Source organism: Strigops habroptila, chromosome 7 (genome assembly GCF_004027225.2).
Source record: "Strigops habroptila isolate Jane chromosome 7, bStrHab1.2.pri, whole genome shotgun sequence".
NCBI classification, from domain to species: Eukaryota; Metazoa; Chordata; class Aves; order Psittaciformes; family Psittacidae; genus Strigops; species Strigops habroptila.
Window position 1 is genome coordinate 471,796 of NC_044283.2, and position 18,321 is coordinate 490,116.

The 18,321-nt window shown below is 61.1% G+C and overlaps 1 protein-coding gene and 1 long non-coding RNA gene across 2 annotated transcripts; one reads left to right on the plus strand and one right to left on the minus strand.

Annotated features, from left to right (window-relative positions):
* Nucleotides 1–20: 20 nt before the first annotated feature.
* Nucleotides 21–2,424, minus strand: LOC115610605. Its single transcript, XR_003992283.1, has 2 exons — nt 2,261–2,424; nt 21–392 (listed from the first exon to the last, which is right to left on the minus strand). It is a non-coding gene; the product is annotated as an uncharacterized LOC115610605 (long non-coding RNA).
* Nucleotides 1,604–17,608, plus strand: ATP6V1B1 (ATPase H+ transporting V1 subunit B1). Its single transcript, XM_030492346.1, has 14 exons — nt 1,604–1,770; nt 7,885–7,940; nt 9,442–9,540; nt 11,035–11,128; nt 12,952–13,029; nt 13,138–13,277; nt 13,691–13,792; nt 13,958–14,055; nt 14,403–14,526; nt 15,421–15,571; nt 15,968–16,050; nt 16,211–16,315; nt 17,024–17,153; nt 17,254–17,608. Exons 1-14 carry the CDS (start codon nt 1,671–1,673, stop codon nt 17,418–17,420), a joined length of 1,527 nt encoding a protein of 508 aa, XP_030348206.1. The 5' UTR covers nt 1,604–1,670; the 3' UTR covers nt 17,421–17,608.
* Nucleotides 17,609–18,321: the final 713 nt, after the last annotated feature.

Consider the following 18,321-nt stretch of genomic DNA (forward strand, 5'->3'; position numbering starts at 1 on the left):
GAAGGAGGTTTGGGGGCATCTCCAAAGGCAGATCCAGTTTTATTGTTGAAGGAGCCCCCAAAACCCGGGAATTTTGGGGTGTTCCGGTGTGTTTTCCCAGCTCGGAGCATCCTCATGGATCTCCTGCATCCTCCTCCTGCTGCTCAGCACCCAAAGGAAAAGATGGGAAGCGAGGCCATGGGCTGCCCTGCAGTGAACGGCAAGTTCTTTCCATGGATTTAAGCCCAAACGCTGCTTTCCCAAAGACCCCAAATCTGATCCAAAGCTGCTGCTGCTCCCAGGTTTCCTCTCCCAAAGCCAAGAAGCCCAGTGAAGCTGTCCCAGGGGATTTGAAGGGCTCCATGGGGATGCTGACTCTGCTCCACCGCAACAGCTCCTCCTGACTGGTACAACTGGGGGGAAAAGGGGAAAATAAAGGGAAAAAAGAAGTTATGGATGTAAGACTTTAAGGAAGAAAGTGGTTTCTTATGGGTTTAGTGGTTAATAAAAGTCATGTCCTGGCTCCTGCTTCCTCCTTCTCCTCCATCAGTTTTGCTCTATGGCTCTCCCAGTGGTAGAGACCTTTAGCATTTGGAAGCCCCCCCGCTGTTCCCTGCTCCCCCTCATCCCGGAGCATTGGTGACCCCTCCGAGGATGCACACTTGGGGATACCCCCCCGGCCCATCTCCCTGTCCCCAGCTGCCCCATGAACAGGTCCCATCACCCATCACTCCAACACAAGCCCCTCCACAGACACTCACAGCCTGTGGGGGGTTTAGGGGTGCAGACCCCTCACCCCCACCTGCACCCCAGCTCTGCCCCCAGCTACACCCATCCCTGCCCCTAATGCGGCCCCAAAGTCTGTCTTTGCCCCAATCCTGTCCCCAAACCTGCCCCAGGCTTGTCCTCACCCCAATCCCATCTACTCCTACCCCCATCTGTATCCTGATCCTTGTCTCCATCCCCATCCCTATCCCCATCCCTGTCCCTATCCCTATCCCCATTCCCATCCCCATCCCCATCTCCATTCATCTGTATCCCCATCCTTGACCTCAACCCCAGTCCTACCCTCATCCCCATCCCTATTCCCATCTGCATCCCCATCCCTATTCCCATCCTCTTCCCCATCCCCATTCCCATTCTCATCCCCATCCTCGTCTGTATCCCCGTACCTGTCCCCAGCCTCATCTCTATCCCTACCCCTATTCCTATCCCCATCCCTACATCTACCCCTACACCTACCCCTATCTGTATCCCTATACCTATCCCTATCCCTATGCATCTCCCTACCCCTATGCATATGCCTATCCCCATCCCTTAACCCTACCCCAGACCTTATCCCACCCCATCCCTATCCCTATCCCCACACCTATCCCTTCCCCAATTCCTATCCCTGCCCCAGTCTCTTATCCCGTATCCATATGCCTACCCCCACACCATCCCTACCCCAGTTCCTACCCCTATCCCTGCTCCTATCGCCACCCTCCCACCACCTTCACCCTCCCGCCCCGCCGCCCGCTGTGGGGCTGAGCCGCTCCGGCCGCTCCCTCCCGCTGTTTACAGCCAACACGGGGCTGGTGCCGCGGGCGGGGCGGCCCTGACGGGCCGGGACCGGCTGCGCCCGGGGCGGGGGGTACAAATCCCGGAGCGCTGCCGGCACCGGGACCAGCACCGGGACCGGGACCGCGACCATGGCCACGGCCACCACCCGAGCGCCGGTGCCCGCCGTGCCCGCGGGCCGCGAGCACGCTCTGGCCGTCACCCGCGACTACAGCCGCAGCCCCCGGCTCAGTGAGTGCACCCCGAGCTGGGGGTCCGCATGGGTGCGCCGGGCGGGTGGGCTCCGGGCCCTGGGGACCCCCATTTGTCAATGGGGGGGAGGCTTGGAGGGTACACAGGGGGGTGACAGGGACTGTTGTGGGGCTGTCACCCCCCTTGGGGCTGGGGAAGGTGGGGAAGGTGTCATAGCCCCCCCAAGGGCTGTGGGTGCATTGGGCTGCGGCTTCTGGGTGGTATGGGTGCCCCTTGGGGTGATAGAGCTGGTACTAACCCCCGTGGCATGGGATGACACACACCACCCACCCTTGTTGGTGCTCCGGGGCTCCACCACCCCAGTGAGGATCTTGACACGGTGCTGGTGGTCCCATGGGTCCTGCCGGGGTGTGGCTGGGGTCTGTCCTGGGGGTCACCATCTATGTGGACAGCTGGGGGACCCCCCGTGTGCTGCTTCCAGTGGGGATGTGGGACACCGTGGGGACCCGTTTATGGAATGTGGCATTACCGTGACCTCCCTGAGTCCGTACCCCCAGGACCATGTGCTGTGCGGGTCTCCGGTGCAGCACCCATGGGTGCTGCAGCTCCGTCCATCCCGAAGCCCCCCCGGCACCCCGTCCACAGGCTCGGAGCCACCAAGGACTTTCACTGTGACCTTCCTTGTTCGCTGTCCCCTCCCTTGCCATGAACCGGCGCCGCCCGGAGCTCAGCCGGCTCTGCCCGGCTCCCGCCGTGTCTGCCGGCAGCAGGGAGTCACCCATGGGTGACTTCTCCCCCTGGCACCGGGTGCACCTATGGGACACGGTTCGCTGGGCTGAGAGCAGTTGCCCCTTTAAGCATCCTCTGGACCCTCTTGGCCCGAGCCAGGAGGAGACAGGACCAGGACCAGGGGCTGGGTCCCAGCAGCGCCCATGGGTGGTGGTGGGTAATAGCAGCTCCTGAGGGGTCCCTCTGGGTGGATGGCAACCTGAGGTCCCCATATGGCTCCTGACAATGGGACCTCCAGTGTGAGGGGCCAGTGTGGGCTCCCGGCAGTGTGGGCTCCCAGCACAGGGTCCCAGCCTGGCACTGGGCACGGCAGCAGCCATCAGATCCCCACTACAGCCCAGCGCCCGGATGCATGGGCAGCAGGGGTGAGCAGGGCAGCAGGGCAGGCAGGGCAAGGAGCAGGCAGGAGCAGGCAGAGGCAGGAGCAGGAGCAGGAGCAGGAGCAGGCAGAGCTCTCCCAAGAGGCAGGACAGGATCAGCAGCCGCTTCCCAGCGGATCCATTAGCACAGCGAGTGGAAGAATCACTTCCCACCTCCTGGCCTCTGGCTTGGCTCATCTTTACAGAAAACAGCCCAACGAGCAATGCCGCCGCCTGCACGGGGGCTCAGGGCTGCCTGCACATGGGGTGCCCCACGGCCTGCCCCACAGCGTGCTTTAAACTCAGTAAGCACAGCCTGGGAGTGACTCAAGGGCTGGGGGGCAAAGGGAGAGAGGAAGGGAGGGAGGGATGGATGCATGGATGGATGGATGGATGGGTGGGATTATCCCTGGGCAATGGTGGAATCACCGTCCCTGGAAGTGTGACGTGTAGACGAGGCCCTCAGTGCCGTGGGTTAGTGGTGGCCTTGGCAGTGCTGGGAACAGTTGGACCTGATGATCTGGAAGCTCTTTTCCACCCTGGTTGATTCTGTAATTCTGTGATTCTATGGATGGATGGATGGATGAGTGGATGGAGCAGGACGTCATGGGCAGCAGCCCAGTGACACACTGGCTGTGCCGTGCAATTACAGCCTGATAAGGGCAGTTTGGTGGGACACTTCTTGGCTTCTCTCTTGCCATGTGCCAACCAGCCCTGTTATCCATGATGCTCATCTCCTACCAAGCACTAGGTCCAGGCATGGTGCTGGCCCCAGGCCAGGGATGGTGCCTCTGGGAGCTGTGGCTGCTGGGTTTGGGATGTGACATTGCCCAGTGGGGACACGGGAAGCAGGAGAGGAGGAACCAGGGAGATCCCCAAGCCCTGGATACCCTGACATGTCCCTCCTTGGGGCTGTGCTGGGCAGAGGCTGGGTGCTGAGCTCATGCGGCTGTACCAGGTTTTGACCTCAGCCCAGGTCCCCCCAGCCTTCATGCAGGAGCCATGGGGCACTTGGCGGGGAGTGGCTTGTGGGGCTCAGGGAGGCTGCTGGTGATGGAGAGTGGGATGCTGGTGATGGAGAGTGGGATGCTGGTGATGGAGATGGGGGTTGCTGGTGATGGAAATGTGGGCTTGCTGCTCCCATGGCCCTTTTCCCACCTCACCAGCTTAGCCAGCACTTCACCCCATCCCCAGTGCTGCCGCTGCCGCATCCCAGCACTGCCGATCATGGATAACCTGGAGAAGGGGCCAGGGTCTCTGTGCCCTCCAGACCACTGGGGAGCAGAGCTGGGCTGATGTCCTTGCCATGACTAGAGGAGATGGTGGCTGCTGTGGGTTCGTGGGGCTGGTGGTGGGGCTGGTGTGTTCCCGGGGGCTGCAGTCATTGCATGCCCTCATCCCACTGCTGGCCAAGCCCAGCCAGGCTGGTTGTTCCCATGACCCCAAGTTGTGCATCCTCCCATCCCCATGGCACCATCCCCACCATCCCCCATGGCATGAATCCCTTGCCCCACAACATGCTGCACTCCCCAGCCCCACATCTCCCCTCTCCATCACTTCTCCATCACTTTCCTCCTGGGCCCATCTCCTTCCCTTAACCCATCTGGTGCCTCCATCACCCGTCAACATCCCGGCTCGTTCCTTCCCCCACCAGCCCTGTTTTGTCTGTGGCCCATAGACCAGCGCCAGCCCCACAAATGATGTGTTTTGGGGCTCTTTCTTCCTCGCGTTGGCTCGTTGGCTTCACGCTTGGCTGCTCCTGCCTTTCTTTGCCTCCCCTCCCATGACGTGCAGGTGTGTATGGGAACCCTCGGCGGCCGGGCCCTAATTAGTGGCATAGAGTGTGACCCCCCGCCGGGCTTTTCACCGGCTCTGCCGCGCTGGGGCAGCCGGTGGGTTTGACAGCGCGGCACAAAGTGACCCGCGGCACAATGGGCAGGTTGGGGAGGGGGAGGACGGTCACTTAGGGACTGTCGGAAAAATCCCAGGACAGCCCCGGGGCTGCCGCGCTCAATGGCTGCGGCAGGATGAGGCCAGCCGGCTCTTGGATGCGTCCCGGTGGATGGGGCACTGCCACGGTGCTGGGATGGGAAGGGTTGAGGGTTGGAGCTCAAAGGGGTTGAAGTCATTGGGTGGCACCTCAAGCACCCGCCTGGCACAGGAGTGTGGTTATAAACTTGGCATCAATGAGGTGAAGTGGTGAGCAGCATCCAAGGAGGATGCAGGATGCACCCAGCCTGATCCAAAGCATCCCATGGCCACTCTGCCCCATGGGGCAGTGCGGTGGGACCCCTGCTCTATGCAGGTCTCTGAGGGACACCAGAGACCCATCCTCGTGCCCCAGGGTGGCTCTGGACCTGCTGAGACATCTCCTCATCCCTGTCCTTGCTCTGGACTACTGGATTTTGGGATTTGGGAGGTATTTATCAGTCCCATTTCTTATCTTTGCTGCAGCTGGGTGCCCCTTTTGCCCACCCCATGGGCTTCAGTTCATGTGGGGCTGATGGTGGGAGAGGGGTTGGAGGCTTTGGTGGTTATATGCAGCCTGCTGGTCTGTAGTTTCGGATAGGGGGATGTAATTTGGGATAGGGGTCTGTAACTGGGAATAGGAGTCTGTGACTCCGGATAGGGGTCTGTAATTCAAGGTGGGGGTCTGTAGTTTGGGATATGGGTCTGTAATTCAGGATAGGGGTCTGAAATTGGGGGTAGGAGCTGTGCAAAGCCCCTTGGTTGGTGGATAGGGATGAGCATCCCTCCCTGCACACCCGATCCTAGAGGCCAAGGTGACCATCACTGTGCAGGTGACAGCAGCAGTTTGCAGGACAAATTCATCCCAAACCATCCTCAATCCCTTCCGTGGAGGGGGCGACTCCCTCGGGAGCTTCTCACCAGGCTTGGAGCAGGAGGAGGATGGAGCCGGGGTCCCGTCCATCCCCTCCCTGCGGCAAACGGGGCTCCGGGAGCCCCCGGGAGCGGGTCGGGAGCGCCGGGAGCACTTTGGAGCAGAGCCCTAAGGCGTGTGGCGCGGTGACGGCCGCCGGCACTGACTGGGAGCAATTAGTGGCGGGTGTAGCTGGGTCGGGTCCCCTTTGTCACCGGGGCCGCGGCGGCGGTTACCAGTGCGTGAGTGTCAGCGCTAACGGAGATTGCATGTGACAGGAGCTGTGAAGTTGGGGCTGGGGGTGTGGAAAGGCCACGTTGAAAGACTTCTTCTTTGCTCTCCCCCCTGCATCCCGCTTTTCCCCCCGCTCTATCCCCGCTCCCGGCCGTGCCCCCCGCCATGACCGGCCACCGCAGCCCACCCACCCCGATGCTACATCCCCCCCCCCGGGCATCACAGCTCAGCGGCTTCATTAGCGGAATTAGCGCTTTCCGGTGGCAGGGGTCCCCTCCCCTCCTCAGCCCTCCTCCTCCTCCTCCTCTTCCTTCTCCTTCTTCCCTCCTCCTCCTCTTCTTTCTCCTCCTCTTTTTTCTCCTCCTCCTCGGTCCCCCCAACCTTGAACCTCTCTGGTGGGCTATTGCTTGGTCTCACTGTTGTGATCTCCTTCTCTATCAGGATAGAACCCATTTCACTGCAGACACGGGCATGGGTGAGGGGGTTGAAGCCATGAGCATGGTGGCTCTGGCACTGGCACAAGCACTGGTCTTGCCTGGCTCCCCCTCCCCTCCCCCATCCCTCTTCCTCCTCCTTCTTCTCCTCCTCTTTCTCTTCTTCTTCTTCCCCTTCCTCATCCTCCTTGGTCTCTCCCCAACCCTGAAGTTCTTTGGTGGGCTGTCACTTGGTCTTACTGTTGTGATCTCCTTCTCTATCGTGATAGAACCCTTTCCACCACAGAGATGAGGGAGTTGGAACCATGAAACTGGCCATAGAACCAGTACCTGGAGCTGGTGCTGGCACCGGCCTTGCCTGGCTCCACCACCCATACATGGAGGGATAGATGGATAGGAGGGAAGGATGGAAGGATAGATTAATTGGATGGATGGACGGATGGATGGATGGATGAATGGATGGATGGATGGATGGATGGGAGGGAGAGAAGAGGGAGGGAGGGAGGGAGGGAAGGGGTGGATGGATGGGCAGAGACCTTGGCCGATGATCCAGTGCCACAGCCATATGGCACCAAGCAGTGCTGCCAGAGGGTCCGATGCCCTCAGTGGGATGGGACAGCCCGGTGCAGTGTAAGTGAAGCCAGGAAGATCCCGAGGGATCTGGCAGCCATCAGGGCTGGGCTGGAGACCACCGTGCTTGGGAGAGAGTGGGACAATCCCCATGGCCATAGGACAATATCCCATGTGGGTGGCTCCCCGAGAGCTGGAGCTCAGAGGGGACGTGGGGAGAGAAGAAAAGAGCCCAACAAAACCCTGTTTGTGAAGGAGCTGGAGGGGAAATGAAAGGAAAACGGTCATTTTGGGAATAAAGGAGACAAAAGGCGGGAGGTTGGCGGCAGAGAGACAGCTCCTGGTGTGGCAGCTCCAGGCTGCTGAATGGTGACCAGCAGGAACTGGGAGGAACTGGGTACCAGAGAGAAGGCTAATTAGCCGATTAGCTTGAGAAATGGGACTATGTGAACCTCATGAGGTGCATCAAGGCCAAGGGCAAGGTCCTGCCCCTGGCTGGGGGCAATCCCCAGCACAAACACGGGCTGGGGGAGACCGGATGGAGCAGCCCTGGAGCTCTGATGCAGAAGTTCTTCCCTGTGAGGGTGCTGAGGCGCTGGCACAGGGTGCCCAGAGAAGCTGTGGCTGCCCCATCCCTGGCAGTGTTCAAGGCCAGGTTGGACACAGGGGCTTGGAGCAACCTGCTCTAGTGGAAGGTGTCCCTGCCCGGGGCAGGGGTTGGAGCTGGAGGAGCTTTAAGCTCCCTTCCAACCCAAACCAGGCTGGGATTCTATGGTAGCAGCAGTGGGTGGTGCTGGGGATCCTGCCCCAGCACCCAACAATTGGGGGTGGCGATGGTGCGAGCACCCCTCACCCTGGGGGCTTACTATGTGTCCTTCCCCCCCAGCCTACCAGACTGTCTGTGGTGTCAACGGGCCCTTGGTGGTGCTGGACAACGTGAAGGTAGGACCCGTCTGCTGGAGGGTGACGAGGGGACCCCTCGATGGTGTCACTGTGGGATGCATGGGGACCATCGTGATGCCCTGGTCCCGGCTGGCAGCGTGTCCCCTGTCCCCGGGGCTGTCCCCTCCTCTTGGGTTCTCTCATCCAGCTCTGAGCTCCCTCCCATGGACGCGCAGCAGCAGAGCACATGTGTCAGCTTGAACACTCATGTGGCTGTGCAAGTGTGTGTGCCCAGGCATGGGGACACATGTGCAAGCGTGTGTGCCCAGGCATGGGGACACATGTGAGCGTACAGGTGGCTGTGTGTGTGCCATACCTGGGCACCCCGCGCTGGCCCCGTGTCCCTCAGCACCCAGGAACCTGCTGTCCGCTGTCCCCTGTGCCCATGAGCAAGCTCCAGCACTTGTCCCTTGGCCCCTGTGCCACTGTCCAAGCTCTGGCTTCTGTCCCTTGTGCCCCTATCCAAGCTCCAGCTCCTGCCCCTGCCTGGGCTTCAGCCCCTGCCCCTTGTCCCCTGTGCCCCTATCCAAGCTCCAGCCCCGTTCCCTGTCCCCTATGCTCCTATCCAAGCTTCAACTTCTGTCCCTTTTCCCCCTGCCCAAGCTCTGGCTCCTGTCCCGTGTCCCCTGTGCCTCTATCCAAGCTCCAACCCCTGTCCCTTTTCCACTGTCCCTCTGCCCCACCAGTGACCCTGGTCTGAGCACCACCACACAAACCCCATCCCATCCCATGCCCCCAGCACCGGGTGTCACCTCGGTGTCACCCGCCTGTCCCTGCTCGCAGAGCAGGGCTGGGCTCACTTGGGTGGGTCTGGGCACCCGGCATGTGGCCAGCGGGACCCTCGAGGGGCTTTGTTGCCCGGGGGCTGTTTCCAAGGCCCCTTTCAGGCCGAGCTGGCAGGATGGAAATGAAGCAGCTCCATGAAAGAGCCGGGCCCTGGCGGAGGTTTCCTTCCCTCCACTGTCCTTTATGGAAAGGTCTTTAGAGAGGAATTAAAGTCCAAAGTTCACAGTGCCGGCGCCAGCTCTGGAGGCTGGGGGCGAGGAAGAGGAGGTGGAGATGGAATACGGCACAGGGCTGGGCTCACGGAGCGCTGCCACCAGAGCCAAGGGGCTGCAGAGAAGTCCCCTCCATCCACCCCGGGGGTCCCGGCTGGGTTGGGGACCAGGGGGTCACTCAATGTCCTTGGTCCCCCATGGGTGCTGGATCCCCTCTGGCCGATGGTGGTGACAGTGTGATGGGTCTGTCTGATTCGGGGCGGGGAGAGGGGTTGAACTTGTGAGTGGTCAGGTCCTGGGTGGGCCTGAGTGCACCCCTGGGGCCAGGGGAGCACCCACAGTAACGGGGAAACTGAGGCACGGAGCACTATAGGGATGCGGCAGGAGCATCCTCCCTGCGCTGCCTCCTCCTGGGTGGGCAGGGGCTGCAAGGGGTGGTCTGGGGGGAGAGGGGAGAAGGAGAGGACCCCCCCACCCATCTCACCCTGTCCCTGTCCCTCCAGTTTGCCCAGTATGCTGAGATCGTGAACTTCATGCTGCCCAATGGCACCCACCGCAGCGGGCAGGTCCTGGAGGTGATGGGCTCCAAAGCCATCGTCCAGGTGAGTTTAGGGTGATGGGAGGGTGATGGGACAGGGGACGAGGTGGGACGGGAACTAGGTGGGATGGGGAGGAGGTGGGATGGGAACACAGGGCGCTGCATGCCCTGGGGCTCTGTCCTGGGGCTCTGTCCCCCTCCAGCGGTGGCTGCTGCTGCTGGCAGGACCCTTGTCCCAGCAATTCCAGGTTGTGTCCTGGGACAGGCAGTGTGATTCCTGGCTGGTCCATGGCCCCTCGGGAGCTGTGCCGGGGTTGGTGATGTGGCACCGGTGCGGATGGAGCTGTTGCCTGCTCCGAGCGGGAGCATCTGGGTACCAAATCAAAATGACATCAGCACAGCACCAGCAGGATGCAGGGAACAGATGTGGGCATGACCCTGTGCTGGTCCCCATCCTGCTGTCCCCATCCTGCTGCCGCCCACCCAGCACCCAAGCTGCACACCCAGGTCCCCCCCAGTGTCCCCAACGGGAAGAGCCTATCCAGGTGGTGCTGCGACCTCCTTAGGACCCCCAATCCCTCCTTAGGAACCTCCTGAGGCTGCCTCCTGCTCCATCCCAGCAGGATAACTTCAGCCCCACCAGCCATCCCACGCCCAGCCCTCTATGGGACCAGGACCAGGGTGGGCAGCATGTTCCTGGGGTACCCCCAAACTGGGGCAGCTCTGCAGCAGGGTTTCACTGGGAGCACTGGGGCTGGTTTGGGGCTGTCGTGCTCCATTATCCAGGAGCATGGACAGGACCATTATCCAGGCAGGAAAGGTCCATTATCCAGGAGCATGGAGAGGACCATTATCCAGGTCCCCTCCTGCCTGGGTGTCCCCTCATCAGCCACCCACGGAGGTGGCTGCATGGCCAACGTGGTCAGTGAGCACCAAACCTCGCTCCCCTAATGCCACTTGGACCTCTGCAGCGCCCTTTTAATCCTATTAGGGAATCAGCCTCGGGAGGGGAAAAATAGGGATAAAAAGCATAAAAACAGGAAAAAAATGCATAAAAAGGGGGAAAAAAGGTGCTTTTTGCAGCAGCAGCTTCCTCGGAGGGTGACCTGCAGGTACCTGCACCCACCTCGGTGCTGCGCCCATCACCTGCCCTCATGCCTCCAACATTCCGGGGATGCTCCCGGCATTCCCAAGCTGCCCTTTATCCCTGGAGCAGCACAGCTCTAATTAAAGCAGCGATCTGGAGGTTAATTCATATAAATGGTGTCAAATATTATACGGCTCAAACCACTCTGGTTTAATGCACCAGACCCGAGGCCTTCGGGCTCGATGCGTTAACAGAGGGTGGTCCCTCCCTCCCCTGCTCCCCCCTTGGAGTTGGAGCCCCTCAGAAGGGGGTTTTCTTAACCCCAGGGGCTCCCCTCTCTTTTCTCACCTCTTCCCGATGGGGTTTTGGGTGAGCGGATCCCATCCCGATAGATGGAGCCCCCCCCATTCCCGGCGCTCTAATCCCCTCTAATTGCCACCCGCCGGGCTCCTGCCCTCGGGGTCTCTGCAGGTGTTTGAGGGAACATCTGGAATCGATGCCAAGAAAACCTCCTGTGAGTTCACCGGGGACATCCTGCGGACCCCGGTGTCCGAGGACATGCTGGGTGAGCCTGAGGGGTGCTGAGCCCCTGCACAGCACGGTGCAGGGGGTGGGGGGGTTGTCCCCCAGGCACAGCCATATGGGGGGGACATAACACAGGTAGTTTGGAGGGGCTGAGCACATCCCTGGGGATGCTCTTCAGTCCCATCCAGTGAGTGAGATGGATGGAGGGTCACATCCAACGTGGTGAGATGGTGATAGTCACCCTCATACAGGGTGGAAACATCCCCCTGGGTGCTCTATGCCCAGTTATCCCAGGAGGAAAGGCTTGGGCTGGACTGGGAGAAGGTTTTTGGATGAGGACAGGAGAACTTCAGCCCATGGTTGTGCCATTAACACCTTCGTTACCTTAACCTTAGGAGGCCCAGCATCTTGGGGGGGCTTAGAGCAGCTTCCAGGGGCTACAAGAAACCTGGAGAGGGGCTTTGGGCAAGAGCCTGTAGGGACAGGCCAAGGGGAATGACTTTAACTTGCCAGAGGGGAGACTGAGATGAGCTCTGAGGCAGAAGCTCTTCCCTGTGAGGGTGCTGAGGCGCTGGCACAGGGTGCCAAGAGAAGCTGTGGCTGCCCCATCCCTGGCAGTGTTCAAGGCCAGGTTGGACACAGGGGCTTGGAGCAACCTGCTCTAGTGGAAGGTGTCCCTGCCCGTGGCAGGGGGTTGGGGCTGGATGAGCTTTAAGGTCCCCCCCAACCATTCCATGATGTTATGACCTTCCCCATTGCTATTGAGCCCTAAGATGTGGCCAAGTGTGAGCACCCAAAGGGCACCATCTCCCTTGTCGCCATGGGGACCCCCACCCGGGCAGAACCGGGTGCTGGAGCCCCCCAGCACCCCCCTGGCGTCTATTCAAGCTCCACCCCAGGCCCTTGCCCCCCCCCCCAGCCCCATCAGGGGCCGCATCAGCCGCGGAGCAGCCCCGGGGCTCGCAGGGGTCGCTGCGGTTCCCGGCGCAGGGACCCGGCTGACACTCGGCATCGCTCCATGAGCGTCTCCTGCCATCTCCTTCCCCCCGCGCCGGCAGCGGGGGGGCGGGCAGGGCCCTGCTGCAAAGGGCAGCGCAAAGGGCAGCCTGTCTGCGGGCGGTGATGCCCAGACAGGTCCCGGCTCCCCGGCACCACGAACCCCCCCGCTCCTTTCCCAAGCAGATCCCTCCATATCCCCGTGCAGGCTCCGCCTGTGAGTACCCAGGATGGGATGGGAGCCATCCCGATCCTCCCTGCCCCATATCAAAGGGGGGTCCCCGTCTTCCTCCCCCTACACGAGGTTGGGGTCCCCCAGAGCTTTGCCTCTTCGTGCCGGTGAGCACCAGCGTTACTGACCTTTCATGCTCCGTGCTCCAGCCCTGCATCAGCCTGATCTGCTCTGACAAGGGCGATGGCTCCTGCTCCGCTGGGGACCAGAAGAAGGTCCCATGGGGCAGCGGGTGGGATGCTGCGGGATGCGGCATGATCAGCATTGATCCCGCGGCTCTGAGCTGGTCGATGAGGCTGAGCAGGAATAGTGATGCAGAAGCTCTCTGGGAGCCCCTTAGCCCCCCCTTGGTGCTGGTTTTGGGGGGGCCTTGGTGTCACCTCACATGCACAGGAGCTGAGGAACCCAAGGGGAGGGGATGGAGGGTGGTTTGGAGAGGTCTTTGGGGACAGGAGCTGAGGAACCCAAGGGGAAGGAGATGGAGGGTGGCTTGGGGACATCTCTGGGGACCTGGCCTCATATGCTGGCATCATCCTGCCCCAGGGTCTGTGGTGTCACCCGTGGGAGCAGGATGGGAACCCCACATCCATGGGGCAGCAGGGTCCTCCTGGGGACCAGCAGCTCTCTCCTTGCAGGTCGGGTCTTCAATGGCTCTGCCAAACCCATCGACAGTGGTCCCCCAGTGATGGCTGAGGACTTCCTGGACATCAATGGTGATGGCTCTGGGTGCTGTGGGAGGGAAGCCAGCTCCATGGGGAGGTCCATCCCTCCCCATTGGGGTGCTGTGGGTGCAGGTGCCTCATTTCCCTGTGCTGCTCCAGGCCAGCCCATCAACCCCCATGGACGCATCTACCCCGAGGAGATGATCCAGACGGGGATCTCACCCATAGATGTGATGAACAGCATCGCCCGTGGCCAGAAGATCCCCATCTTCTCTGCTGCTGGTCTCCCCCACAACGAGGTGGGTCCTCATGGGGTGCTCAGCCCCCACTGCACCCCAGTGGTGGGCAGAAGAGGAAGATGAGGATAGAAGAGGAAGCATTTGGGAGGGTTGGAGACTCTTCTGCATCTCTCCTTCTCCCCTTGCCATGCTCTGGCTCCATGCTCAGCTCTGCTCACCATGATGGGCCAGACCCACACTTTGGGGTGTCTGTTGTGATCCCCCATCCATGCAGGGTGATGGGTTGGTGCATCGCTACCCCGTGCCTCAGTTTCCCCATCACCGCAAGCAGTAAAGCAAAGCCCATCGTGGGCTGTTCCCTTCTCTGCTGGTCCCTTCCATCTCCATCCCCTGCCCCTCATGGGGCCGGATCCTGGTCCCGGGGGGTGCTGTGACCCCTCTGAGGGGTCCATGTGCTGTCCCATCCCCTGCAGATCGCGGCGCAGATCTGCCGCCAGGCCGGGCTGGTCAAGAAGTCCAAGGATGTGATGGATTACCACGAGGACAACTTCGCCATCGTCTTCGCTGCCATGGGGGTGAGTTGGGGCAGGACAGCCCAGCCTGGGGCCCTCAGTGCACACACAGGACCTGTCGGCAGCCTTGCTGCCACCTCCCCGCACCGCTGCATCCCTGCCTGCCTCAGTTTCCCCATGCGTGGAGCCACCCCGCTCCTGTTGACCACTTGTCCTCTGCTGGGGCAGGTGAACATGGAGACAGCTCGCTTCTTCAAGTCAGACTTCGAGGAGAACGGCTCCATGGACAACGTGTGTCTGTTCCTCAACCTGGCCAATGACCCCACGTGAGTCAAACCCATGGCTCTGGCACATGGTCCTTCCTCTTTCCTCCTTCTTCCTTCCTCCTTCTTCCTTCCTCCTCATCCTCCTCATCACCATCGTCCTTTTCCTTCTCACTGAAGGATCCCATTGGCCTGTTGGCAGTGAAAAGGCAGGGAACCTGTCACCAAACCCCACAGCTTGTGGGTCCCCATCACATCCTGCAGCACTGGGAACCCTGGGTGGGCCATCGCCCAGTCCCACCTCAGGGACCCCAGGAGGTGCCCATGGGTGCCCGGTCACCCCGGCCCGCTGCAGGGGGGCTCAGGAAGGGGAGTTGGGGTCTGAGGGTGCCCACCCTGTCCCCTGGCAGGATCGAGCGGATCATCACCCCCCGCCTGGCCCTCACCACCGCCGAGTTCCTGGCCTACCAGTGCGAGAAGCACGTGCTGGTGATCCTGACGGACATGAGCTCCTATGCCGAGGCACTGCGGGAGGTCAGTGCCTGTCCCTGGGATCCATCCGAGTCCTCCCTGTGTGGCTGGGGGTGAGAAATGCCCTGTTGGGGTGCCTGGGGTCCCCAGGGTACTTGGTGTGCTCAGGGTGCTGGGGGTGCTTGGGGTGCCCGGAATACTTGGGGCATTTGGGATGCTTGGAGTACTTAGGGTTCCCAGGGTACTTGGGGTGCTCAGGGTGCTGTAAGCACCTGGGATACTTGGGGTGCTTGGAGTACCCAGGACCCATGGGTTTCCCAGGGTACTTGGGGAGCTTGAAATACCTGGAGTGACCAGGGTGCTGTGGGTGCTTCGGGTGCCCAGGATACTTGGGGCACTTGGGATGCCTGGGGTGCTTGGGGTACTTGGGGTGCTCAGGGTGCCTGCAGTGCTTTGGGGTTGCCAGAGCAGTTGGGGTGCTTGGGATGCCCAGGTTGCCTGGGGTACCTGGGGTATGCCCAGAATAACTAGATGAGCTTTAAGGTCCCTTCCAACCCAAACCATGCTGTGGTTCTATGAACACTTGGGGCACATGAGATGTTTGGGTGTCCAGGGTGCTGGGCGCACTTGGGGTGCCCAGGATACTTGGAGTACTTGGGGTGCTCAGGGTGCTTGGGATGCTTAGGGTACTAGGGATACCTGGGGTGCTTGGGATGTTCAGGGTGCCCATGGCACTGGGGGTAATTGGGGTGCTCAGGGTTCTTGGGGTGTCCAGGATGCTGGGGGTGTTCAGGGTACCAAGAATACTTGGGATGCTCGGGATGCCCAGGATACCTGGTGCACTTGGGGTGCCCATGGTGCTGCGGGTGCTCAGGGTACCAAGGACACTCGGGGTGCTGGGGAGGTGCTTTGGGGTGCTCCCCCCCTCCCCAGCCCTCATTCCAGCCCCATCCGCAGGTATCGGCCGCCCGGGAGGAGGTTCCGGGCCGCCGCGGCTTCCCCGGTTACATGTACACGGACCTGGCCACCATCTACGAGCGAGCCGGGCGCGTGGAGGGCAGGAGCGGCTCCATCACCCAGATCCCCATCCTCACCATGCCCAACGACGGTCAGCGGCGCCCGGGGCGGGCTTTGGGGGATCCGGAGTGATCCATTGGGATAGCGAAGCTCACTGGGATGCTTTAGGGTTGTTTCCCCCCCCAAGTCATCCCTCTGGTCCCCAGCTGGAGCAGAGCGCTGCGTTTCAGCCAAAGGATGTGATGGAGTGACTCATATTTGGAGGGTATGGGGGTGCAGACATTGGTTTGGGGGTGCCAAGCCTAAACCAAGCAGTTCTCAGCCCAGTGATGGGGGAACTGGCTCTTGCTCACAACCTCAGGCCAATGCCCCTTCCCCATGGCCATGCTGCTCTGGTGACCCCCCAGCATGGGGCATGGCCATGTCCCATGCCTGGCCATGCAGCCAGACCCGCTTTTGGGGCTCACCCCTCCCTGCCTTCCCCCAGACATCACCCACCCCATCCCCGACCTGACGGGCTTCATCACCGAGGGGCAGATCTACGTGGACCGGCAGCTCCACAACAGGCAGGTTCGTTCCCGAGCCCATTCCCGGCTCATGTGGGGCTGGGAATCACCTGAGAGCACCAGGATGGGGGTGCTGAGGGCATTGGGAGCCCAAAGCGGGGCAGTGGTGCCCGTGCCTGCATGGGGGCACAGAAGAATGTGTTGGGGTCCCTCTCACCCTGCAGATCTACCCCCCCATCAACGTGCTGCCCTCCCTGTCTCGTCTGATGAAGTCGGCCATCGGGGAGGGAATGACCAGGAAGGACCATGGGGATGTCTCCAACCAGCTGGTAAGGGATGGGCAGGAAGGGGATGAACAACCTCCTGCTGCTTGGGCTGAGATCTTGGTGCTCTTGGTCATGGTGGGTTCAAGCACTTGCTTTTGGCACCTCTTTGGCTTGAAGGAGAGCTCTGAGGGGGAGATTGAGGGTCCAGCTCTGGGGCAACAGCACAGGAGGGACGTGGAGCTGCTGGAGCGAGGCCAGAGGAGGCCCCGGAGCTGCTGCGAGGGCTGGAGCAGCTCTGCTCTGGAGCCAGGCTGAGAGAGCTGGGCTGGGGCAGCCTGGAGAAGAGAAGGCTCCTGAAGGGGAGACCTTAGAGCAGCTCCAGTGCCTAAAGGGGCTCCAGGAAACCTGGAGAGGGGCTTTGGACAAGGGATGGAGGGATGGGATGAGGAATTTGGGCTTCCAACTGGAAGAGGGAAGAGTTGGATGAGATACAAGGAAGAAATTCTTCTCTATGAGGGTGTTGGGACACTGGAAGGGGTTGAATGGAGAAGCTGTGGCTGCCCCATCCCTGGCAGTGTTCAAGGCCAGGTTGGACACAGGGGCTTGGAGCAACCTGCTCTAGTGGAAGGTGTCCCTGCCCGGGGCAGGGGTTGGGACTGGATGAGCTTTAAGGTCCCTTCCAACACAAACCCTTCCATGCTCCCCACCCTGCTGCACTGGTGGGTCTCATAAGGGTCCATCTGTCCTGACACCCATCTGTCTGTCCCGCAGTACGCCTGCTACGCCATCGGGAAGGACGTGCAGGCGATGAAGGCGGTGGTGGGGGAAGAAGCGCTCTCTGCCGATGACCTGCTCTACCTGGAGTTCCTGCAGAAGTTCGAGAAGCAGTTCATCAGCCAGGGTGAGGCGCAGGGACCCCAGAACCAGACCCATAGCGAGCTTCAGGACCGGATGGGGACCCCCAGCATCTCTCCATCTCCTTTGCCTCCTTCTCCTCCCAGGTCCCTACGAGAACCGGAGCATCTTCGAGTCCCTGGACATCGGGTGGCAGCTCCTGCGCATCTTCCCCAAGCAGCTGCTGAAGCGCATCCCCGAGAGCATCCTGGCTGAGTACTACCCACGGGAGACCAAAGCACCAGGGCAGGACCCAGCCACCACATCCCTGTGACCCCCCCAGCCCTGGGGAGCAGCATCATGTACCCCAAAACCCATATAGACCAGCCAAAGTTCCCTTCAGTGGGGCTGGCTGGGGTTAGATACCAGGAGAGTGCAGGGGGCTGAGCATCCTTGGCACCAGCATCCAAAAGAGGTGAGAAACCTCTTCTCTTGCCTAATAAAACGAGTGTGGTCACCAAACCCCCTCTGTGTTCTTTATGCTTTCTGCTGGGCTTGGTTCCTCCCCACCCCCGGTTATAGACTCACAGACCGGTTTGGGTTGAAGGGACCTTAAAGCTCCTCCAGCTCCAACCCCTGCCCCGGGCAGGGACACCTTCCACTAGAGCAGGTTGCTCCAAGCCCCTGTGTCCAACCTGGCCTTGAACACTGCCAGGGATGGGGCAGCCACAGCTTCTCTGGGCACCCTGTGCCAGCGCCTCAGCACCCTCACAGGGAACAGCTTCTGCCTCAGAGCTCATCTCAATCTCCCCTCTGGCAGGTTAAAGCCATTCCCCTTGGCCTGTCCCTCCATCCCTTGTCCAAAGCCCCTCTCCAGGTTTCCTGGAGCCCCTTTAGGCACTGGAGCTGCTCTAAGGGCTCCCCAGAGCGCAGCAGAGGGGCAGGATCCCCTCCCTGACCTGCTGCTCACACTCTGGGGTTGCAGCCCAGCACATAGGGGGGGGTTCTGGTCCATTCCCATCCGCCTGCCTGCACCCTTTACCCATCCCATGAGGCTGCCTGTGCAGAGGGGCAGGACCCTGCCCAAGCTCCCATCACCACTGACATCTCCTCAGCACTTGTTACTTGGTGATGACCAGGGTGGGTGTTTGCTGCTGAGGTTCATGCAGAAGCACCCTCAGCACCTTCATGGCTCAAAGCAACTCGTAGGTGGGGCAGAAGGAGTTTCAGTTCCC